At 46.9% G+C, this 24,089-nt stretch overlaps 1 protein-coding gene and 2 long non-coding RNA genes across 3 annotated transcripts in view; 1 reads left to right on the forward strand and 2 right to left on the reverse strand.

Annotated features, from left to right (window-relative positions):
* CLINT1 (clathrin interactor 1) overlaps nt 1–1,605 on the reverse strand; it is a 68,425-nt gene extending 66,820 nt beyond the window's left edge. Inside the window, exon 1 of the mRNA XM_014610165.3 lies at nt 1,464–1,605. Within this exon, the coding sequence (XP_014465651.1) occupies nt 1,464–1,504 (41 nt within the window). The 5' untranslated portion in view covers nt 1,505–1,605. The remainder of the gene's footprint in view (nt 1–1,463) is intronic.
* A 163-nt stretch (nt 1,606–1,768) lies between these two features.
* Nucleotides 1,769–24,089, forward strand: part of LOC109280273 (uncharacterized) — a 30,235-nt gene continuing 7,914 nt past the window's right edge. Inside the window, exon 1 of the long non-coding RNA XR_002086521.2 lies at nt 1,769–4,263. This is a non-coding gene — a long non-coding RNA (uncharacterized LOC109280273). The remainder of the gene's footprint in view (nt 4,264–24,089) is intronic.
* On the reverse strand, nt 11,427–22,300 carry LOC109280272 (uncharacterized). Its single transcript, XR_002086520.2, has 4 exons — nt 21,758–22,300; nt 17,649–20,304; nt 14,347–14,427; nt 11,427–11,591 (listed from the first exon to the last, which is right to left on the reverse strand). It is a non-coding gene; the product is annotated as an uncharacterized LOC109280272 (long non-coding RNA).

The raw sequence follows: 24,089 nt of genomic DNA on the forward strand, positions 1-24,089 counted from the left end.
TGAGACGGTGCATTCATAGGTTTTTAAAGACAGATTAGATCATACGGTCTGGTCTCCTGTATAGGATGCCATCCAGGTACTCCCACACTGAAGCCAGTAACTCATGCAAAGTCACCGATATTAAATAAACACCAAGTTCTCCACGGCAAAGGCATTTCCGATTAAATTCTCAGCCTCCTCTCCCCCACCCAACCGAAGGTGGGTAGAGAAAAACTCTCCACATCCCTCCCATGTCACATTCTTGGGAGTGACAGATGGGTGGTGGTGGCAGCAGCGATAGTTGCCAAGTCAGCCAAGGCTGCAACAGGAAGAATTACCTTTTTTTGGGGGGGTGAGGGGTGCAAACCTGCAAGTATCTAAATCATCTGCATTTTTTTATTCCTAGTTCCTTGTGATAACATGTTTTACTTCCTGGTTGCACTCATGCTAGGGCTCAGCGCCTGGAGTCTGGTGCAGTGGCAGCGATACGGGGAACCCGGGCTTAGGGGTTGAAGTGGAAAGAAGGGAGGATTTATTGACGAGGGTAGAGGAGGCTTTCTTCTCAGACCATTTAACAGGACCTTTAGGGCCAGGATGAGGGTCCTCACCAACAAGAGGGGAGGGGGTCAAAAGGGGCAGCTGCCAAACTGGGGAAGGGGGCAACCGGGAGCTGCCCCAGGGACTGTGCATGGCAGGGGGACGCTGGCTGCGGAGGTGGAAGCAGAAAGGAGGAGGTGCGGGTGGGGGTGGGGCACATAAGCCACATGGGGAGAGGAAGCCTGGAGGCTGGTATGTGGGGGTGGGGGCACAGATATGCCCTACTGGGGACGTGGACGTGGAGTCGTAGATAAGCCATGCTAGGGGGTAGGGGGGGACGCCTAGAGGTGAAGGGGGAAGATAAGCCAGGCTGGGGGAGGAGGGGGCAGAAGTCTTAAGCTGAGGGTAAGAGGGTAGATAAGCCATGAGGCGGGGGCAGAAACCCAGAATTGGGGGGGGGGGCAGAAGCCCAGAGGTGAAGGGGGGTGATCATTCATCGGGGGGGGGGGGCAGAAGATCCGTACTGGGAGAAGGGGGGGGAAGAAGGCCAGAGGGGGGTGATAATTCATACTGGGGGGGGGGAGATCCGTACTGGGAGGGGGGGGCGATAATTCATACTGGGGGGAGGGGGGGAGATCCGTACTGGGAGGGGGGGGGCGATAATTCATACTGGGGGGAGGGGGGGAGATCCGTACTGGGAGGGGGGGGGCGATAATTCATACTGGGGGGAGGGGGGGAGATCCGTACTGGGAGGGGGGGGGGCGATAATTCATACTGGGAGGAGGGGCAGAAGCCCAGTGGGGTTAAGGGGGTAAACAGCGCACACTGCATGGGGGGGGGGGGGGGGCACGGCCCGAGGCAGGGGGGGAGGAGGGCCGGCCGACGCCGCGCTAGGGGGGGGAGGGGGGGGCAGGAGCGCGACCCCCGCGACAGCCCATAATACTCACGCCTTGTCCACCAGCTCGCGGACCTTCCACATGTTGAGCATGGCGGCGGCGCTCGCTGCCCCCGTCCCGGGCCGCACCGCCAGGCCAGGCCCTCGCCGCCCGCCCGCTCGCCTCAGCCCGGCCACGGCAACGGCGGCGGCGCCGGAAGCACCACGACGCCGCCGTGGGGCCTGCCGGGACACGTAGTCCGCCCGCTCGGGCACGGCCGCGGGAGCCGCTTCCGCCGGAAGCTGGCGGCCGCGCGATGCCTGCTGGGAGTTGTAGTCCCACGTCCTCACGAGCGAGGCCCGCTGGGAGTTGTAGTCCTCCCTCTGAGGGGCCACCCCACACGTCTCCTGAGCGGTGTCGGGGCTAACCCCGAGGTAAGAAGCGGTTCCAGTCATGTTCAGAGCCGCCCCCTGCTTCACAGGCCTCTTTTGGGGCCTGTAGAGGGAGGGTTACGGTGTCCAGCGTGGGTCAACCCGCACCCAGGCCAGGCCGTGGAGGGGGCAGCCACTGCGTTCGTCCAGTTGACAAGAAACGAGCTTGACGCCTGGGCCAGGGCTGCCCGAGTCCATTGGAGAGCGACGCCTCAAACCGCTGCACCGTGCGTGAAAAAACATGACTGTGACTGAGGAGGTCCGTGACCAGGAGCAGCCGACGGATGCGCCCGGGCAGCGCCTGCAAGACCCGAAAAATGGTCACCTCGCATATGAGGTGCTTGGAAAGGATGAGGGAGAGGACCACGAGCTGTGAAGCCCTGGAGTCTCCAGGAATTGGAGATAAATCTCCAGGAGAGAAACGACAGCCCTGTTTTCAACACTTAATATTTATCGTTCCTTACCATAAATATTCAACGTTGACTCTGATGTATGCAGTCGTCCGGTGGGATTTTACAATGTAACAGTCACGTGCACTCGCCTCGCCGGCGTAAAGTCTACGCACCGTGATCCGTAACCGATCTGCACAAGTAGATCGGGCGTTAATGTCGTCACGTCCTAGATTCGTCGATGTTCGGGTCGGAAGGGACCTCCGTAGGTCATCGAGTCCGACCCCCTGCCCCGGGCAGGAAGGAGTCGTGCGATGAAACCTCCCGGGATAGATTCAAGCAGAATTGGCAATCCTCGTGAAGTCAAGGGACTGTCCCAGCACGGCCTGGCGCGGGGACACTGGGGTTATTTCGGGGAACTGGGCTGATTGAGTCTGCAGAAGAGAAGACCGAGGGGGATTGAATAGCAGCCTTCACCTCCCTGCAGGGGGGCTGCAAAGAGGATGGAGCTGGGCTGGTCTCAGTGGGGGCAGATACAGGACAAGGAGCAATGGGCTCAAGCTGCAGCAAGGCAAGTTGAGGTTGGATATTAGGAAGAATTTTCTCACCAGTGGGTTAGTAAAGCACTGGTACAGGTCACCCAAGGAGGTGGTGGACTCTCCATCCTTGGAGGTTTTGAAGACCCGGGTGGACAAAGCCTTAGCTGGGATGATGTAGCTGGGGCTGGCCCTGCTTGGAGCAGGGGGTTGGACTGGATGTGACTCCTGAGGTCCCTTCAACCCGAATTTTTTATGATTCCATGAAATACTGCTGCCCCTGGCAGACAGTTGGTCTTAAACTGTGGGTGGGCCAGGAATCAAAGGGCACGTGTACCGATGCACCCCCCAGATCAGCCCTTGCTGCAGCGATTTCCCCTCCAGGTGCTCCAAGGTGTTGCAAGATCTTTTCAAGGGGTGCATGTCCCTCTCCCTGTATTACCCCGGCCTTGTTGGACTGGGAGGCACAAGATGAACCCAGTGATTTCACGTGGTATAAAACCTGGTGAGCTCTCGCGGTCTTTCAAAGTTCTTTGCAACAGAAGAATTGTTCTAATCTTTTTTCCGGCGTCAGAGAAACAATTGGAAGCACAGCCTGCAATTTTCTTGGGGGGGGGGGTGCATGAATATAACGAGGGGTTTTTTGAGTCTAAAAATCTAACGAGGGGTTAGAATCTAACGAGGGTTTTTTTGAGGTACTGGGATAGCGGTTCTCAATTTTCCATGAAGAATTGGCTATTCTCCAGATACACGTGGTAATAATGGGTTTAAACTCCAGCAGAGAAGATTTAGATTATATCTGCAGAAAAACCTTCCCAATATAAGAACAGGAGGAGAATGGAACAAACTGCCCAGGGAAGTGGTGCAATCTCCTCTGGAGGTTTTCCAGAAGAGGCTGGGCAGACATTTGGGATGGTTTGGGAACAGCACATCCTGCATGTGTGTGGAGGCTTGGACTAGATGACCCATACAGTATGTTCAGATCCTATGATTCTGCAGTAATAAAAGGGCTCTTTCTGTGCCTTACTTGACTGTTGGCTTATTTAAGAGCATGCAGCAAGTTTGCATAACATGTTTTTGGGATGGGAAGTAAAACAAAAAAACTTTCTCAGTGGATACCCACAAGTACTTATAAATATAAAATAAAGACACAAGAAAAGAAGAGGAGAAACAAAAATAAATCAAAGAAAACAAAACAAAGAGCTTTTATGGCTAAGGAAATAACACTGAAGTGGAAAAATATCTTTCCATGCTTCCCTTGCAAAAATATTAGCAGTTTGTTTAAACATTATGGACTGACCCACGTTTGACAGTTAGGTATTGTGCCAGTTCTACTTAATTATCCCATAGCGGGATCTCACTTAAAATGCTTCTAACAGTTGAAACGCTTTTTAAAATGCTGGCCTGCCACATCATTTCTTCTTTTCATTTGACATTGAAGGTGATCAATATCTTTGAATATCAACTTCTCAGTGGATCAGGCAGGAACTGAAAAAAATGGAGAAACCCACAATTGGTAAGCTCTTTTGAAAATTTTGGTTTACAAATGACCCTACAGACCAGTAATATATGCTGAACTATGACCCAGGTAGTCTGCCACCCCAGTCTCATGTTCCCCAGTCACAACATGGCCTTGCCCTTTCACCGTATTGCCCGACGGACAATATTTAAAGAACACTTCTGTGGTTTAACTGGTAAAGCCAGATAAGAAACAAGGAGACGCGTTTACAGAGATAATCACTGAAACTTCAAAATTGCAAAGAAGTAACCTCTGCTGAACTTGCTTTTGACTCCATGTTTATACATTGCACTCTTCTTGCTTAAGAGACATCATATTTCCTTTCTTATTCCTTTGTTTTTCTTACAGAAGCAAATACAAAACATTCTTTAATACATAGCAATAATCACCTAACTGAAATTCAAAGAAAACTGGAATTCAGTTAAGGTTAAAATTCTGTCTTTATAACATTTATCAATTGCAAGTGCCAAAAAGACCTCCAGCGATATGTGTTTGTTGCAGTTTACAGATTATAATAGTGTCTTTGCTCTCAGGGCTTCATTGGTGCTTAGGGATTGAGACTTAGGTGCAAAACAGTCCACCAGAGACTTGACCAACATTCAAAAAAGGAGACCATTATACAGTTAAGGCTGGCTAGGAGCATTTGTACTAGAGGGCAGGCTAAGCTACAGCATCCCTGAAGCAGCACCAGGAAGGGACAAAAGGAAGGATAATTCCCACAGGTCTCTTGTTTCTCTGGGGTGGAGACAACAATCGGAGATGCCCCTCTAAAAGTTGTACCCTGCACTTGCTGTAATGGACTCCCAGGTAAACAGGAGAGAGTCTGTGCCTACTCCACAGTTCAATTCCTCTTTATCGTAGCTGGTGATAACAAGTTAGTATCAGCTTCTGAATAGCTTCTGGCAAGCCTTTACTTCCTCCACTCTGGCTTCAAAGAACAGGTGAGATTATGGAGATGGGTCTGAAATGCAGGATTGAATGGAAGGAGAATGATCAGGACAAAGCATGGTTGGACCTAATACAGGTTCACCTGAGTATGATATGTAGACCCATAAGACTGGTTGGGCCCTCAAACCATTCAGAATGATGCATTTAGGGGCTTCATCTGGATTACCCATGAGGAAATAAATCACTTGTAGGAAAGCAGAGGAGAAGGAACTGTACGTTATAGCTGTCCTAGGAGAACATTAACTAGCTTAAATTTCTTGCCAACAAAGTGTTGCAAGGTTAATTTTCAGACATTACTCATCTATTCAAGGGTATTGAGCAATCATAACGACTTCCTTGTGATGTAATGAAAATGGGAAAGCATGGACAGTGATTCTATAGTTGCAGGTGTCAGACAATTTCCATATATGTTAGCCTTTTATTTTAATTGCCCATGCAAGTCAAACCAAATGGTATGTGAGAAATCAGTTGCTACCTCACCTAATGCTCAAATCATGACTTGCAAGGCCTTGAAACTTAGCGGCTCTTTGGACTAATCAGTAATCCAAAGATGCATCTCAAGCCGGTCCAGAGAGGTGATCCTCCCCCTCTATGTGACTTTGGTTAGGCCGCAGTTGGAGTACTGCGTCCAGTACCGGGCGCCGCACTTCAAGAGGGATGTGGCCAGCCTGGAGAGGGTTCAGAGGAGGGCCACCCGCTTGGTGAGAGGGCAGCAGGACAGGCCCTACAAGGAGAGACTGAGGGACCTGGACCTGTTCAGCCTCCGCAAGAGGAGGCTGAGGGGGGACCTGGTGGCTGCCTACAAACTCATCAGGGGAGATCAACAGCAAATAGGCAGAGCCCTTTTCTCCCCAGCACCACCTGGGGTGACGAGGAACAATGGTTATAAGCTGATGGAGAATAGGTTTAGGTTAGAGATCAGAAGGCAATATTTTACAGTTCAGGTGGCCAAAATCTGGAACCAACTTCCCAGGGAAGTGGTCCTCGCCCCTACCTTGGGCAAATTCAAGAGGATTTTGGATGATCACCTGTCTGGGGTCTTGTGAACCCAGCATTCATTCCTGCCTGTGGCAGGGGGTCAGGCCAGATGATCTGATCAGGTCCCTCCTGACCCTAGCTACTATGAAACTATGGATGAGAGTAATGGTGAAGGGTGATGACATGGTTGTGTCATAGCTTTCCATTTCCTGAGATCTACTTAAAGTATTTGTTTGGTTGCCTCTTGACATACGTGCTTTCATGGCCCTGATCACCCAAACAGCTAAGTGAATGTCCCAAAACAGAGCAGCTGTCTAGATTTTGATTCAAATAGCGTAGAAATGATCCAAAGTTTAGCAGGACCAGGATCTGTGCTTATTTTGGTAGAGACAATGATATCTTGTGTCAGTGAGTTCCACAGGCTAATTATACCCTGTAATCTACACTTGACAAGCTGGACAGAGAACCTTGTCTTGCACTATCTGTACTTTATTTGTGGAGCACTTTTCCTGAGCACTATTTAAAATAGAAATAATACAATATAAACTCCCACAACAACAGCTGGCTGAAACCTAAGGTTTCTGATTCACTGGACTTTTTTTTACTTTAGTTTCAGTCCAAATTGTACCTAAACCAAAATTAAAAAAAAAAATTCTCGCAAATTGGAAGGTCCCCAGCCCTTGTGGCTGCTCAGGGAAAGTCATGTTGCTGTCTGCATCAATTCCACTGAATAACTCCAGGGGCTTTCCAGGATCAACAGCTCCAAGACAGACCCATCAGACAGCATTGAACAGAGAAGTTTCAAGCAAAATTTGGGGGGTTCAAATAACCAGAAGACAAAACTTTGTTTCTTCAGAAAAGTTCTGACCAGCTGCATTCAGAATATAGTTCATCAAGACAGTGAATAGAGGCAGGGTGTTTCACACAGGCAGAGGAAATGAATATAGAAAGGAGAAAGGAAATAAAGCTGAGATTTAAAAGCAGTTCAGATGAAGGTGCAAGTATTCTTACAGAGTACTTACTGTATCTGAGGCACGGAAAGGTGAGTGGTGCCTATTGTCAATCTTGGGATACTGCAAAAAGGCAGATCCCTATGTATGATTGCATGGTACATGATTGACAGTAATTCAGCAATTGCCATTCTGGCAGCTATAGATAAAATGCATGAACATATGTATAATTTCTGAATGATTTGAAGGCATTATCTTGAGCATAAATAGTGACTTTAAAACGAAGATCAAATCAGTGTGAAATAGAGGGCAATCTGGTTTCAAAGCAGTGCGCCATGTCAGCATAGCACATAGCTGCTGTAATGTACCCGATGTAAAAGAATTGTGTTTTATTATAATTCAAGTCCTCACTTGAAGGCATGGTGTTTGGGGATACTGAGCTAATTTGACCACTGCATTGGAGTTTGTACCTGGTTATGCTACTTGAGTGGGGGGCTGGACTAGATGACCTCGCAAGGGCCAGCCCTATTTTTCTATGATTGTATGCCAGCAGTTAATTTGGGAAGCTTGATGTAAAAACTGTTCTTGCACGTTCAGGTCGGATGGAAAGTAATATTGCTATTCATTTCACCCATATTAGCACATCCCCACAGGCAAGTTCTAGCCAGTGATTAATTACAAATAAAAAAGAATTAGGAATGTCAAGAAAAACATTGTGAAATATGAAAATTGTATCAGCTCCATAGCTAATGTTGAGACAGGCTTTTAATAATGCAGGAATGAAATAGTTGTTTTTAACCTGTGGATGATTTAATCAAGCCCCAGATTTTATGCTAACTATTCTAAGAGCCACTGAACTTTTAAGATTATATTTGTTCTAAGAATTAGTCACTTGGGTAGCAGCAGTGTTGAAATAATGCTCCCTGTTTGAAATTAAGTCAGCAACTGAGCATTTTATAGATTCCCCCCTAGGAAGTTATAAGCACCAATCTTCTCTATCTCTCTGTCTCTTTAATGCACACACCCACATACCCGTGCCCTGCATTACAAGTTACAGATTCCTGTATGGAAGATTGAGCCACCATAGCATTTTCTGTCTCCCAAAAAGGTAGCTGACAGAGCTGTCTGGCTGCTTTCTGTTTCCAGCACTACCTGTCAAGTCTCCTAGGCTCAGCCTCTGGGCTTACCACAATGCCCTGGAGAGAGAAGGAAAATTAGGGGCTCTATGGTTGTCTGCAGGGCAGGGAGTACAGGGCCTGGCAGTTTCTTTTGGTAAGAGTGTCAGTGGGGAAAACAGACATAAGGGAGGTCTGGGGGTCATCTATGCCAGTTCTCAGCAGTGTTCTTAGCTGCTGGGCCCGATGACCCAGTTTGAGTCTAAGATGGGCCAGCACCAGGACCCAACTGGTACTGCCACCACTTCTCCCCATTGCCCCATTGTGGCACTGGCAAAGCGCCTGGGCATGGCACGGGCTAAGTGCCCTACTGCCTGCCTGTGGTGGACTCAGTGGCTCCACTGCTGGATGTCTCTGAAGCCACGCAGCTCTCAGCTGGATCCAATGGCTCTATGGCCTGGATCTGGCTTGTGGGCTGTAGATTGCTGATGCCAGATCCACACCATCCAATCTATGGCTCTTCCAGTACTGTCTTCCCCATTTCCTTCCCCTTTACACATTGCACTTCAGGTCTGAGGAACCTTCTGTGGTTCGGCATAAAAAGACTGCTGTTGGCAAACTGCACATGGTTCAGAGTTATCTAAGATGTAGCAATGATGGCACCTATCCACTGGGATAACCTGGTCCCTTGTCAAGTTTGCAAGACAAGGAGTGTCTGAGAATGAGTGCAGGAGGATCTCTTATCCCAGGAGCAGAGCCGGCAGCCCTGCTGCTCAGATGACAACTCCTGCTGGTGAAGCACATGCAGAATTTTGCAGGAAACTCCTTGCTAGGAGGATGTATTGACTACTACCCTTATTCTGTATTCACTGTTAGCTCTTTCTTTACATATACAATCTCCAGTGGGTTAACTGCTCACAGTTAGGAAGAAAAAGCGGGGCTCTTGTTGGGTTTGCCAACTAGTGACACATGTCAGATGTTTCTGCTGGTGAAAGGGACCTTTGTGCTTTATCTTGCTATGTTCCTTTGGGACTTTAGAGCCAGATTTTTTAAAGCAAGTTCCTATATAGCACCTGCACACCTGGAGAAACAGGTATTGGTATGCGTCACCCATTATGCATGTGCAACCCGTACTTTGTGCCCCTGCTTACACCTGGTTGCAGCAGCTGCCTTCTGAACACAGGTCCTTAATATATAATAATTAGGTATAATTTTGCTCCCTCAGAATGATCAGAGCCTATATCTCCGCTTTACCTGTAGAGGAGCTTTTTGACACACAGCTTACCTATAGATTCCTTGCTTTTTGACACACATCTTTGGTTCCAGTATATTGTGAGTCTCCAGAGCTAGATAGTCATAGCAATTTGGCTGTTACATAGAACTTATTAGAAGTTCTTAAATGCACCGACATCCTTCCAGAATAGCTCTTCCCAGTTTCTAACTATTCAGTCCAAGAACAAGGAGACAAGAGGGCAAGCCTGCTGCTTCCTTTTTGTAACCTTTTAGTTGTCCGACACGTTTTTCTGGATTAGCAGGCAACACTTCACGTTCTTGTACTCTGACACAGGCCAGGGATGGAAAACTGCTAGCAGTAGCATATTCTGAAAAAGGGTTGATTCAAAAGCACTTGTGAAACTTGTGAGGTTGCAATTCTTAAAAATGGCCACAACCATAAATACTCCCTTTTGCTAGTTTGCATTTTTGCTTTTAGTCTGAGTCACGGAGCGTTATTCAAGGTCCCACCCAGAAATGTCTTTTTTTCACACTGCCTTGACTGTCCTCAGCTGTATCACAAGCTGTGGCACTGTGTACGGAGCAGTTGGAAGGGTGTTGGCTGCCTGTGTAGGCATACCCAGAGTTGCATCACTTTATCTGGTTGGAATAACAGTGCAGTGAAAACCAAGCAGCCTGGATTGTACAAGTACACCAGAGACCTTGGATACTTATTCAGGTGACCTCTGTGCTTTTACATTGTTACCCAAGCTATCAAAAGTATTATCCTGGTTATGGCTACACATGCTGTGATCCTATCTCCCGGCTGCGGAGAGGACAGAGCCTGCAACAGATTCTCTGTTGTGTCCAGTCATTTCTGAACGTGCGTAGGGGAAGAGGAAGGCAGCAATGCAGCTTCATGTGTCTCTCTGAGTTTCAGGCCAGCTCGACAGTGTGGCACTGCTAAATGCACCAGCTGGGAATGCCCTGGTGGGACTCTCCACCAACCCAAGATATCCAGAGCACACAGCTCCTTCCTAGCATGTAGCCTACTCCAGGGACTGGAAGAAGTGGTGTAGGCAGTGGCTATACTGGCTCTCCTCCCCCACTTCAGAGAATCTGACCTATTTCCAATTCTGGCAGGGGAAGTACCATGACCACTAGTTTTCCTAGTTGCAGGGGAAAACCACTTTCTTGGCAGGGGGTAGTACCCTGACTGAGGTAATGCATAGATAACCTCCCACTTCCACTTCCAGTGGGAAGATCTTGGCTATACACCGATTTTTTGGAAATGGGAGTCTCCTCCCTAGCTTGCTCCTGTGGCTGTATGGCTGAAGGCAAGTGAAATTTGGGGGCATCTGAACCTCAAGTCTCTGGGTTTGGGCCTGCACGGAGGATGCTCACCAAAGCATCTGAAGCTCCAGGCGGGGGTGGAGGATGCTTGCTGGTAGCAGGGCCACATATGGTTCTTGAATGACTCATGGATATGGAATTGATTTGGCTTGGGACACGAAAAATTTTCAAAATTAAAAAAGAAATCTGGCCTATCTTCCATCAGAGGGCAGTGGTAAGGGGATACAGATAAAATGTCTGTTTTACTTTGCTGCTCCATCACCAGTTTCAATTAGGTAATGGTCTGAAATTAAAGAGCAGGGCAGTGAGAAGTGCTTTAAGAAAATAAAGTGAGATGTTTTCCAAAGCTGTTCTTTGCCTGTGTAACCTTTATCGGGTCATATAAAAATGTAATATGAACTCTCTCTCTTTCTCTCTCTCTCTCCCCAAGGAAACAACACTGAGCCAAGTGCTCCTTGAGGGCTTCCATTTCTTAGTCTCTCAGGTACCTTTGGGGGGAAAATGGCGCTTTGAGCAGCTTTGAATTCAATGTTCCCTTCAGCCCTCGGCCCTTCTGTTTCAATTGCTTGGGAGTATTATTTTAATTATGACACTTTGCAGACTGTTGTCTTTAGAGAAGGGTCTTTACAAAAAGCTTATGTGGAAAATGAAACAAAATTAACAAAAAAGGGTTTCATGGTTCAAAAAGAAAGACAAAGAGTGAAATTAGGAAATTAGCATCAAAGGTGAAACCAACATGAATGTTGTCTTCGTCCAGGTTGAGTGAAACCTAAAAATGGAAGGAACAACATAAATTAATAAGATATAGTTCAAACATCGGGGCATAAAGCCAACTTCTAATTTTTGGTTGCAGAGGAAGGACATTTTCCAGGAGGGGAACTGGAACAGATCATTGTTAAAGGACACTGGATGAGGTGGGCTAATGGTTTGATTGAGTCTGTCAATTCCGATCTTCTTTGAAGGGTTTTTGGTTGCAGCCATGCTGGTCTAAGGACATAGACAGACAAGCTTCTTTGGGAGATGTGATATCTTTTATTAGACCGACTAAGTATTTGGAAAAAATGTTCTTTGCAAACTTTCGGGCACAAGCACTGCTCTTCAGGCACAGGGAGTTTCTGCTGCAGTGGCGACTTGTAGGGGGTGCACGGGGATGCACGTGCACCCCCTGAGAGCACTGGCGCACCCCCTGACAGGCAGTGTTCCCCACTTAGGTGATGGGCAGGCGGGACTGCGGGTGACCCCCTGAGAGCGCCGGCCAGGGAGTGGGCGCACCAGGAGATGCACCGCTGAGCCTTCTGCGTGCACTGCTGGCACTTCTGGTAGGTGTGATCGGCCGTGGGGGACCACCCTCCCCACAGCTGGTGACTGGCCACTGCAAGGGGGGGGGGGGGGGGGGACAAGTGCCCCCCTCCCCCCCCGACTTGGGAGGCACCAGTCACTCATGCTCTGCTGTTCTGAGATCTCCAAGGAATGAAAGAAGCTAAAAGTGTGGCAGGATGTCAGTGAGAATGTAAATCAGTGGAAACTAGGAAAGCAATGGGTAGAGAAGAGAAAGGAGGGGGAGAAATGATGGGGAAATAATGCCAAAGGTAAGTAAGGGAGACTCTACCCTAGCTGAGTTCTCCACGGCAGAAAAGAGGCAGTCTGTGAAAAAGTAAATAGCTGGAACTTAGGAAGACAAAAGGTAGAAAAGGAGGGCAGGGGAAAAAAAGTGTAAGTGATAAGGTTAGGCAGGTACCTGGTGAATCAGATGTCAGGCAGATTGTAATGTGTCATAAATCCAATGTCTATATTGAGTCCGTGAAGTGGAGTTTGTAGGCTCATCTACAGAAGGTGTTTTGTAAGTTCCTTTTGAGGATTACAACTGAGAGATCGGAGAGGGAGTGGCTGTCCTATGAGAAGTGGGCATCCACAGGTAATTGCATATTTTTGTCTTTGATGGATTTTCGGTGTGCATTCATTCTGGTGTGCAGTTGTTGTTTGGTTTCTCCTACAAATTTCCATCAGGACATTTGGTGCACTGAATGAGATATATCACATGTCTGGAGGTGCAGATGTGAGATCCAGGGATGGGGATGGTTCTGTGGTGGGGTGTGGTTATTGTGGGGGTGGTGGAGATGTGTTGGCAGGTTTTGCATTTCTTGTCCTGACGTGGCCTGGATCCATTGGGTATGCTTTGGGTCACAGAGAGTTTTCTTCCGGTGATGAGGTTAGCAAGGTTTGGTGCTCATCTAAAGGCTAGGACAGCTGGTTCTTCCTTGAATTGATTCTTGACCTTATTTCATGGCATCCTGAATTTATTCTGATAGAATCTATCTAAATGCTTTCTTTGGGCAGTCAACCCCTCCGCCATGAATGCCGCATGCTTCTGGAGGCTGGGGGGGCACGGTGAGCTCCCACAGGTGGCAGTGGTGGGAGCGTGGCAGTGGCAAGCAGTGACCTCCTGCAGGCAGCCGCAGAGGCGCCAGCGGCAGGCAGGGGTGGCAAGTGTTGACCAGCGGTCGGTGACCACCCACAGATGCCGTCAGCAGCAATTGGGGACCACCCGTAGATGCCTTCAGCGGTGTCAGTAGCGAGGGGGCAGGGGTGACAAGTGGTGACCGCCTGCAGGCACTGCCAGCAGTGTCGGCAATGCTTTTTGCATGGGGGTGCACCACCAAGCTCAGGGGGGGCATGTGCACTCGTGTGCACCCCCTACGTGTTGCCAGTGCCCTCCTCTGTTTTCTCTTGCTCACCCTCTAGAGGAGTTTTTGGAGCAACATGGTGTCTGTGCTGTACTGCATCCCTCTGATATGACAGACAGACCGATCCAAAGTTTTGTCTTGCACAAAACATATCCAATAAAGCTCATGGGCCACACAAGATCATCTGCAGTTAGCTCTGCCAACCACTGTGTTTCCTGTAGTTTTTTTTCCTCTCCCACTCTCAAGAGTGGGTTTCATTTACTAGTCCACTCTTCATCATGAGCTTAATGCAACCCTTCAAACACTGGGGAGGAGTGAATCCAGGGAGAGAAGGTTAGTACCCTTTACAGCTGTTTGCTGCAGATTTAGACTGGAAGACTAGGAGGGGAGAAAAACGGTATAAATGCTGCCTCCCTGAATAAAAGGGCTCTATGGGGAGGGGTGGGGGGGTGGAGAATGAGAAGGAAGATCAAGGTAAGAGCTCTGGAGAGTCAGGAGTTGTCAAAAAGCCTTTCCCATCAAGTAGGCTTCAGAGAACCATAGCAGACGGATTTTCAGTAACAGTCAAATGTAAGAGTGTAGGAAGTTGACATGCCGTCCCTTGGAGAGCTGAGGTATTGACAAAAGACATGCAAACTTGAAAAACGTACATTTGTGGAAAAATCCATCATGACAAGTGACTGCGCTTAAGTCACCAAATGGACCTCACCCCTGGGACAGAACTCAATTATAGTTGCACATCCAATGACTCCATCCAGGGATAAAATGAATGGCTAATACAAGGGAAGCATGTGGTAATCAGATCTTTCAAAAACTATTTAGCTTTTTGCCACTGAGTACCTGCTATAATTGACGTGCACTTCCCTACAAAACTGCTGCGCTCCTCAACTGGTCAGAAGTGTTGAGCCTTTCGGAGCTGTTCTGAAACACAAACACATCTTTCAGGACTCACTTAATCCTCTCAAGCTCCTCTGAGCAGGAGTCTCACTTAGCCTTTCAGTCCCCATTGGTATTAATTGCACATGAAGGATGTTTCAGAATTTTTTAATGTTTTTACGCTATTAGCAGTTAGAGCTGTTTAATGGTAAAAAAAAAAAGAATGGTGTACTGAGAGATTGCCAATGGAGGTCCATTAAGCGTGCAGCTTGCCAGGTTCAAGGTAAGGCAGACCTCTATACTGAAAGAGAACATGTCTGATCCGCAGCTGCTGCTGTGAGCTTAGCTTTCTGTATCCGTCTTCCCCCTGATCACATTGTCTTTTACCCAACTTCTGTAGGTGTTTTTTTTATTTGTCATCCTTTCTATTCCAGTGTGTCCGCAATTAAGATCATGGATAAGTTCCTTTTTGTAAAGAAAAAAATCCCTCTCTTGGGCTTCTCCTTTCTGCCTGGTAAATGAAATACCATTCAAGGCATGTGCTTAAGAATGCACTTGCACACATATTTGTTTTGCAGCGTAAAACATCTTGGTGAAACTGAAATGTTGGGTATGAGAACTGCAACTACATTGAGCTAAAAGCAGACAACAGGAGCTGGTAGATACTTCCTGTAGTATGGAAGCTGGGTGCAAGTATATTAGAAATCCAGTTAATCATGATAATAACAGTGGGCAAGTCTTCACATGCACTTTAATGTGCATTAGCCTATTTTGATGTGCATTAAAGCATCACTGAAAAATGTGCCATTTAGTTAATGTGCATTAAAATAGGTGCATGTGCATTGTGTCACTTAAAAACCGTGCTCTTTAGTTAACGTGCATTAAGAGAGACTAATGCGCATTTTCCTAGTACCTCACAGTGGAGGTACTAGATTTAATGCATATTATCTAAAGTGCACTAATTGAACAGGTAGATGCCCCATATGATCTTAGGCCTATTCCTAAGGCCTTTTCTATTTCTCAAGATCTCAGGATTTGGTCCAACCCACTTCTCCATTTGTGATCGCAAGCAGCAGTGTCAGTGTTTCGTTGTGGATGCCAGCTGAGTCGCATGCTCACTATGAGGGGATAAGTAGGGGATCTTTGTGCGGCCCTCTGTCCATAGCTGTGAACAGCCCTTGTATATTGAGCAGGACGGGATATCATAGCTAAATGGGCCAGCTGCATCTTGGCTCCCTGCCTGCCTCTCCGAGTGCATGCTCATAGGTGTGAGGCTTCATGCATTTACCTTTGCTTGGTGAAAGTCCTCACTTCCCCACCTTCAGCTCTCATCCCTGTGTATCAACCATGCTTACTCAGCAGGTCCAACTAAGTTTTGGCGCTGTGGTTTTTTTTATCACAGCCTTTGGGAGTCTTCTTAAACCAAAGTATTTAGAAGTGTGTTCTTAAACCAAAGTATTTAGTTTAAAAGCAAGCAACAGGAGCTTTAAAACAACACCCCATGCTGGTGTCTCTCTTACTCACTAGCTTGTTCTACCCATGTGGAGCAGGTCCAACTTCTTCAGCCACTCCAGAAATGCCTAACTCTGTCTAAACAATTACTCCCCTTTCTCAAGTAAGATTGTTCGAGTGAAGACACTCTTTTAACTCCCAGCCTTCCCATGTTCTGCGTTTGCAGGGCGGGCAGGGAGTTTACCATTGTGGACAAAACTCTTTGCAGGTTGAGTGGGGAGGAACTAAAACTTTCAGACTGATCAGGTCAGGTATTGTCTCTTAACTCTCCAGTGTTTGCAAAGAAGTGCTGAGTTTTGAGCCATTCTTTCTCCTTCCTGCTTGCTTGCTTCTAAAAATGTTTTATTTGGAAAATGTCTTCCCTGTCCTGCAGAACATTTTACCTTTCCAAATTTTGTGGCACTTCAGAATGAAATTTCCTTCTGAAATGTGACAGTCCATTTCCCACACAACATATATAATGTGTATTTACACACACACATACACATATGGGCTCCTCACCTACCACAGAAGAAGGAATGTCCTTGGCTTTGAAATGAACTGAGCAGTTTGCTTTTCCTTCTTAATTCTCCTCTCTCTGCATCTGTTCCACCTTGGCCTCTGTCCCAGCTTCGTTCTCTATTTTTCTCATCTTTCAGCCACCTTCCATGACTGCCTTTGTACTTAGAAGTACTTCTTGACTGTCAGGCAACAAGTTCCTGTTTCTTCAAAACTTTCCTTGAAGGACACAGGAATCCTTTAAACCTTTTAGCAATTATATGTGGGAATTTTGGCACAGAGAAAACATGCAAAGCTATTTGAAGGCTGTCCTTGGGGAGCTGAAAAATTATCTCATAGCTCACCAATAAGGGCATTTTCATAAGAACTGCTTATATTCTCTCTAAATACATGCCTGTCCTTCAGCAGATTCCAAGTAGAACATCTATGTTTAACATCCTTTGTCTTTTTTTCCTTTGTGAACATAGTGACTCAGCACACCAAAAGCCTACTCTGTAAGCCCACCGTTACACAAATATTTTCCATTGCTTGCAGAATTTCCTGAATGCAGCGGAGAAGTGTTGTGGTATTTGAGATGGGAGGGAGGCATGTGCATGTCACGGACAGTCTAATTAATTATTTGCTAAATGGTCTCCAGAGCTGCCCTAGTTTGGATTAGGATTCCGCCAGTCTTCCTGGGATCACTCTGAAGTCATTCAGAGGTGCAAACGTTTGGTCCGCTTAGTTTTGCATTTCAGTTATAGATGCACTTAGGAAAACACAGCTGTGTTCTTCACAAAAAAGAAAAGAAATGAAAAGGAAAGAAACTTCTGTGTTTCCAGTGGAGCTGCTCAGTCTGATTAGGACTGTGATCAAATGCTCCTCTCACACTATCAGCCATCAGCGACAAGCCAGTTCTGGCCCCTCCATGAAAAATTCAGCAGCATCTTCATTTGAGTCTCTGAAGTTTAAATGTATCTCAGGGTAAAATAAAGGAGTGTGCAGTAGTCAGGTAGCCCTCTTAAATATGCATGGTATGATCTTTTTGTTTCAGAGCTACAAGGGCTACGTAATCCTGCCATCTACCCCCAAAACTTGTGAGCTGCCCCAGCAGGGTAAAGAGGATGGATGGCTGATTTTAAAAGGAACAAACTTCCGGGAGCCCTGCAGCAGTCCTGGGCTAGTGAACTGCTGAGAGCACAAATCAGAGCAGCTGGGCTGCTTTAAATTGCAGTTCCTGGATTGGGAGAATCAAAGGATTGCAAAAAGCCTCTTACCTTCCCTGCCTGTCCCACGCCGTGAGGAGCTCCGAGGATCTGGCTCTTACAAGGGACTTTGAACCAAAACACTGACATCAAACAACACGAGCACTCTGAGGAGTAGGAGACCTTGGGCCAGTTTTACTAAGCTATTTAGGTATGAAAAATGCAGGTAGAGAGGATTTACACAGTGCACTTAAGTGCTCATGGTTCAACAGAAATAGATGTCCTACTAGCTTAGGCCAGGTTAAATCTCCTTAGGCTCCTACCTGCATCTTTCAGTACCTAAAGACCGTTACAGAACTGGATCCTGATGCATAGAATGAGTATTATATGTGCTTTTATTTACTCACAGTCTGGCACACTGGTCTGTGGTGGCCTTGGCTGTTGGTTGGTTCAGTTTGAAGACATTTTATAACATACAAATGAGTCAGCAAAGGGAAATCTGCCCCCCCAGCTCCCCCTGCACTGCAAAATAATAAGGAAAATGAAAACAAAAGTGCCCTGAGGCTGTTACTATCCAGTTTAAAGGACTTCATTTTTCTTTCACAGAGCAACACTGAAAGCCTCTCCCTACTACACGCACTAAGCCAAGTCCCATCTGAGATGGGAAAGATTTGGCAGCTTTGGGCAGTACAAGAGCCGTGTGGTTCTTCTTTCCTGTTCACGCTGCCTGGCCACATACCGGCTTTAGAGAGCTTCGCAGAACACCAGCCTTTCCTTCCTCTTGTATCTTGCTGGGTTCAGAATCAAAGAATTAACCCTAAGTCAGTCTCCATATACGCATTGATAAGCCATGAAAAGGAATGATTCTTCAGGGCTTCCCTGGGCTTCTGCAGCAAATAAACATGGATAGTTATTTTGTTAAGCCCAGCCTTCAGCCTCTGATCCACTAATGATCAGAGACAGGAAAAGGTTAATTCTGGCTTGATACTGAATTTGAAAATATAATACCAGGTCAGAGATTTTCATAAAATCATAGAAAATGAGGGTTGAAGGGACCTCAAGAGGTCACATCTAGTTCAGGCCCCTCCTCCAAGCAGGACCAGCCCCAACTACATCATCCCAGCCGAGGCTTTGTCCGCCCAGGTCTTAAAAACCTTTAAGGATGGAGCTTCCCCCACCTCTTTGGGTAACTTGCTTCAGTGTTTTACTACCCTCCCCGTGAGAGAGTTTTTCCTAATATCCAACCTCAACTTCCCTTGCTGCCACTTAAGCCCATTGCTCCTTGTCCTGTCATCTGCCCCCACTGAGAAAGCCCAGCTTTATCCTCTTTGCAGCCCCCCTGCAGGGAGGTGGAGGCTGCTTTTCAATCCCCCTCGGTCTTCTCTTCTGCAGACTCAATCAGCCCAGTTCCCTCAGCCTCTCCTCACAAGTCATATCTCACAGTGCCCCAACCATTTTTGTTGTCCTCCACTGGACTCTCTCCAATGTGTCCACACCCTTTTTGTAGCGGGGGGCACACAGCTGGACACAGGACTCCAGATGTGGCCTCCCCAGAGCTGAACAGAGGGGAAGAATCACTGCCCTCCATCTGCTGGCAGCGCTCCTACCCATGCAGCCCAGGATGCCGTTACCCTTCTTGGCAACATGGGCACACTGCTGGCTCCTGTCCAGCTTCTTGTCCCCTGTCACCCCCAGGTCTTTTTCTGCAGAGCAGCTGCTTAGCCAGTTTGTCCCAAGCCTGCATGGGATTCTTCCATCCTAAGTGCAAGACCTTGTTGAACCTCATGAGATTTCTTTTGTCCCAATCCTCCAATTTTCAAGCAGAATTCATCCCCTCTCTCAGTTTACCTGCAAGAAAGAGCACAAGCCCAGAACGTGCTGTTCCAGGGGTATGTGGCCGGCTGAAGTAAGGGATGGGGTTGGATTTAGCCTGTCATAGCAGTCATTGGGAACCCACATCACAGCAGCAGCTGATCCAAAGCAGCTTTCTTACAGAGTGCTTCAGCATGCTGAGGTTTTGCACAGTTAGGATCATTACCTATCTACATCCACTGCTGAACACCACTGTCCCTCTTCTCCCATAGACTGGGCTCAGTCCTTCCTGGTCCTTGAGAAGTACATAGCCGCACATCAAAGATGATGATGGAATGAATATGAAAGAAGCTAGGCAGACCCAGCAGCAGGCTGGTTTCCATATAGCTGAGGGCGATTTAGCAGTGCGGTCCCTCATGTGAAAGGGACACCCTTGCCGGAGGCAATGGCATTTAGCTGCTGGGGGAATACATCATTACTGAAAGAAAAGGGAATGTGGAAGCAGAAGAGTCAACAGCTCTATAGGAAGGGGTGGTTGGTAGTTTTCCTTGTGAATGCATTTAATGCTAATCAAGGTTTTTTGGGAAATGTGATCTCTTTTATTAGACCAACTCAATTACTGCTAATAATCAACTGGTGGGGCTTTTAACAACAGCTAGTGCCAGGTGTGGGGCTTACTGATGTTGTCTAAGTTTCCATACAGCCCAGCTTTGCCAGCCAGCTCCATCTTGACCTTGCCGTTGCAATCCTGAGATGTTCCTGAAGAGAAATGCTGGTGCCGGTGGACTCTGCCAATGAGGTGGGGATTTCCAGCGGCCGAGCCTGGGAGGGCTAGACTGTTTCCCTTGTGACCCAAAGCGAGTTCTCCGTCTGAGCAGGCAGAGTCTTCATCACACTGCAGCCTCCGTACACCGCTCTTGGGTGGAGAGGAAGAAGATTAATGAGGGTTTGGGGGAATTAATGTCAATGAGGTTGTTAAATGATGATCAGAGCTGTCAGGGAAATTATTTTTTTCTGTGGAAAAATATTTAGATGAAAGCATTTTTTTAAATCAGAGTTGCTCTTAGCAAAAATAGTTTTTTGATGCAAAATACAAAAAAACCCCCAAAGTCATTTGTTGAAAGCTGAAATGTGTCGTAAAAGTTTCTGTTTAGACAAAAAGCATTTGTTCATAAAATATCTATCTATCTATCCGTACATCGGTGATGCGTAGGGGGTGCACGGGCACCCCCTGTGTTTGGACGCTGCCGGTGGCACAGGTGTGCAATTGGCGCTCGCCACCCCCTCCACGCCACTGTGCCAACACCGCTATGGCCGCCTGCCAGAGCTCCCCGCTTGCTGCTGCCACTGTCATCGCTGCCTGTGGGCAGTCACCGTGCCCCCCAGCCTCCGGGGGCACACGTCGTTCATGTATACATAGATATATAGTTGGTCAGAAAATTTCCCACAAACTCTTATAATGGTTCCAAATTTCAGTCCTTCCCAAATAGTTTATTTTCTGCCTTAATTTGTCTTTTTTGGTGGTATGGCATATAGCAACGACAAAGACATTTCTACCCTCTATTTGATCCAAAGCCCACTGAAAACAATAGCAGCCTTTCCAGGGACCCGAGTATGTGACTAACGGGGGCCCTGCTTTTTCACACTGGCACGCTCTAACACAAGCTTATTCAACACTGGTGGTTTTGGAGGGGTTGGTGGGGAGAATGGGACAGTGATATCCTAGTTTATATCTGTTTGCACTGCAGTGTGCTGCGTTGATGGGGGACAAATTTAAAGTCTTACTTTCTATCCTTGGAAGAACTCCTCCGTCACTGAAATAACAATCACAGCCCATTCATGCTCTAACTGGCTTTTGTCTGAGCCTGTTGGCAGGGTAGAGAACAAAACACCACTGCCTCTTAAGGGCTTTATAACATTCCAGCTGAAAATTCCTCTTTAATGCAGATTTCAAGTGTTCCATAAACTCTTTCCTTCTTTCCCCAAATCTGCTTAATGGCACAATAAATTGGGTAATAGGAAGACCAATTCACAGTCATGGAAACGTGCTCAGATACTGACTCCCATGCTTTTTTTTTTTTTTCTTTAATGTAATTTTTGCTATTTTGTTTGGAAAATGTCCTTGAAAAGGAGCTTATTTTCCAAGCCAGTCACATCCTGGGATCCTTGTATGTCAGTGTATGTGCCTGTGTCTAAGTGCAAGGAGTGGGCAGAGTCTTGGTGAAACCTCGCTCTCTCTCTCTCAGTTCTCCTGTTTGAACTGCACATCACAGCCCACCGACTGACAACTGCAAAGAAGTTAGTTACTGTGCATGGGGGAAAAATCCTGCATTGCTTTTACCTGATCAATATTTTAAAAAGTTGCTTACCTGTAGCTGCAAGGAATAGCTTGCTTAGCCAGTATCTTAAAGGAGCCATTGCTGGAGAAGCCGAGAAAGTGTTTAATAATCCTGTTTGTTTCTGCCCTGAAAGCTTCCTTCTGTCCTAAGGGTTGTTTCTTCCTTTGTGTGTGGGTATCTCCCTTTTATCAGCTGCACTCAACACTTCTAGAGCACTTCATATTTCTTCAGCATTGCACAAACTTTATCTAGCTTATATTCACAGCCTCTTCTGGCAGGGAGTGGGTTTGAGCTCAGCTTTACAGATAGGAACATTGAGTTATGGAGACAAAGGTCTAGACTCTGCCACCTTTTCATCCAGTTCTTCCATGCAGGTGAGAGGCTTTGAGACCTGCAGGCAGGGCACTGGTCTGGGACTAGTGAGATCTGGGATTGGTTCCCAGTTCCCCTTCTCACGTGCTGGGGAACTGTTGGTAAGTCACTTTGGCTTTGCTCCCTTTCTCCCTGTGAGTCTATTAGAGCAGTGGATGGCCAACGAAGAAACCCTTGCTCACTACTTGCTGGCAGCTTGGATCTTAGCTGGGGCCTGTATATTCTATTAAAATGCAAATAGTTAATAAGTAATAACTCGGTGGAAAGGAAAATGCTGGAAGCAGGCCCAAAGGCTACATCCACCCAGACAGGGTTGACCTCAGGCCTATACCCACTAACCCTCCACAGCTGATGTGTCTGGGGCCAATTGAGGGGTGATCTTGGCATCAATGTAATCACACAATTTGCTTTGTCCCCAAAATGACATGCTATCAGGGCCAGAATTAGAATTTGGAAATTCTTGCTCCCAGCCTTGTAGTCCATCACACCATCCAGCCTTTTCCTGCTTAGCACTGTAGCCACTTGAAACAATAAAAATAATACAGGTTGCTCTTGGAGGAATGGGAGTGGGGAAGGGACTAATTAATTCTTGTAGCTGTTGCGGTGTTGGACATTGTGTCTAGATTTAAGCTAATTAAAAATTTGCAGCAATAATGAATAAAGCATCAGGATAATGGACAAATATGGAGGAAGGACAAATAAGTCTGGTTAAACTAAGAACAGGTTTGGACTTTTGCCTAATCCTTGTAGCATTTCCAACCCAGGAAATACTGGGCAACTGATGACAGCCAAATTTCATGACACCTCCAACCAGCTTGACAGACTGCAGGCACTGGACTTAGCTTTGAGCTTTGGATTTATAATTAAAATGTTTGGGGTTTACATATTAACAGGTGTCTCTGGATGTTTGTGCCAGGACTGTTTTGCACCTATCAGAGTTGTGCAAAGCCAGGAGGTCTATGTGGAAGGAGTTCACATCATCCTTTCTCCCAGTCCTGGCTAGTGCAGGGCTTGTTCACCTGCCTTGAGTTTTGCTTTTGAATATTTGTTTGTGAACCTGAAACAGAAATAAAACTTAGAAGCTCCAAGATGAATGTAGTGCCCCAGTCCTTGGAATGGGATCAAGGCTCATTCAGAACGGCCACGCGCCTCCAATGGTATTGACACTAAGTAGAGTTTGGTCTGTGTCACAAAACCTCCAGGCCAAGTCAGTTTTGCGGTTTGCTGGGCTCTAGTTCTAAACCAGCTTCCTGCTGGGGGAAAGGGTGCTGAGCAGATGGCCTAAGGTTAAAATAGCCCTAGGAACATTAATCCAAGAATTAATTAGAGCGGCTCCAAAAATGTGGAGTAGCTCCATTTATTTCAGTAGAATAATACCTTGGGTAGACACCGAAACTACCCAGCAACCTGAGAAATCACGCCATTATTATTATACTATTATTATACCCCTGAATCTTCAAAACACAGGGGACCAGGCTGCCTTCCCTTGTAGCTGGGCATTTCCATTGCAGCCAGTTGGAAGACGGCAGAATCCAGTTGCCTGAACGTGCTTTATGACTAATATCAAAAAGGGCCAAATTCTTTCCTCCTCTGCAGTCCTGTTGGGTTAGAGCTTGGGCTCAGTTATGTCAGTGTAAGCCCATAGCAACTCTGTTGACATTAGTGGGATTACGCTGGATGTACAGGGCTGTAATTTAAGGTCAGAATTAGGCCAAATGACTTCACAGGAGCTGTATGTAATCCAGTGCAGAATGTGTGCTGTCTGCTTGGGATCCCTTTTCTTCATAAACCCAGCCCCCCAAATTTGTGGCCATTGCAGGCAGAGGCATGATAAATTCCTTTTAAGAAAAAAGGGCTTTAATTTCAGTCCCATTGCACCCTTTTCTAGGTTCTTTACAATGTTATTCTTTTCCACAGAGAAGGTAATTTAAAGCGATACTTGACTATATTCCCACACCTTTTCCCACCTGAGGAGAGATGTAGCTGAATG

This window comes from Alligator mississippiensis, chromosome 9 (genome assembly GCF_030867095.1).
Source record: "Alligator mississippiensis isolate rAllMis1 chromosome 9, rAllMis1, whole genome shotgun sequence".
Lineage (NCBI taxonomy): Eukaryota > Metazoa > Chordata > Crocodylia > Alligatoridae > Alligator > Alligator mississippiensis.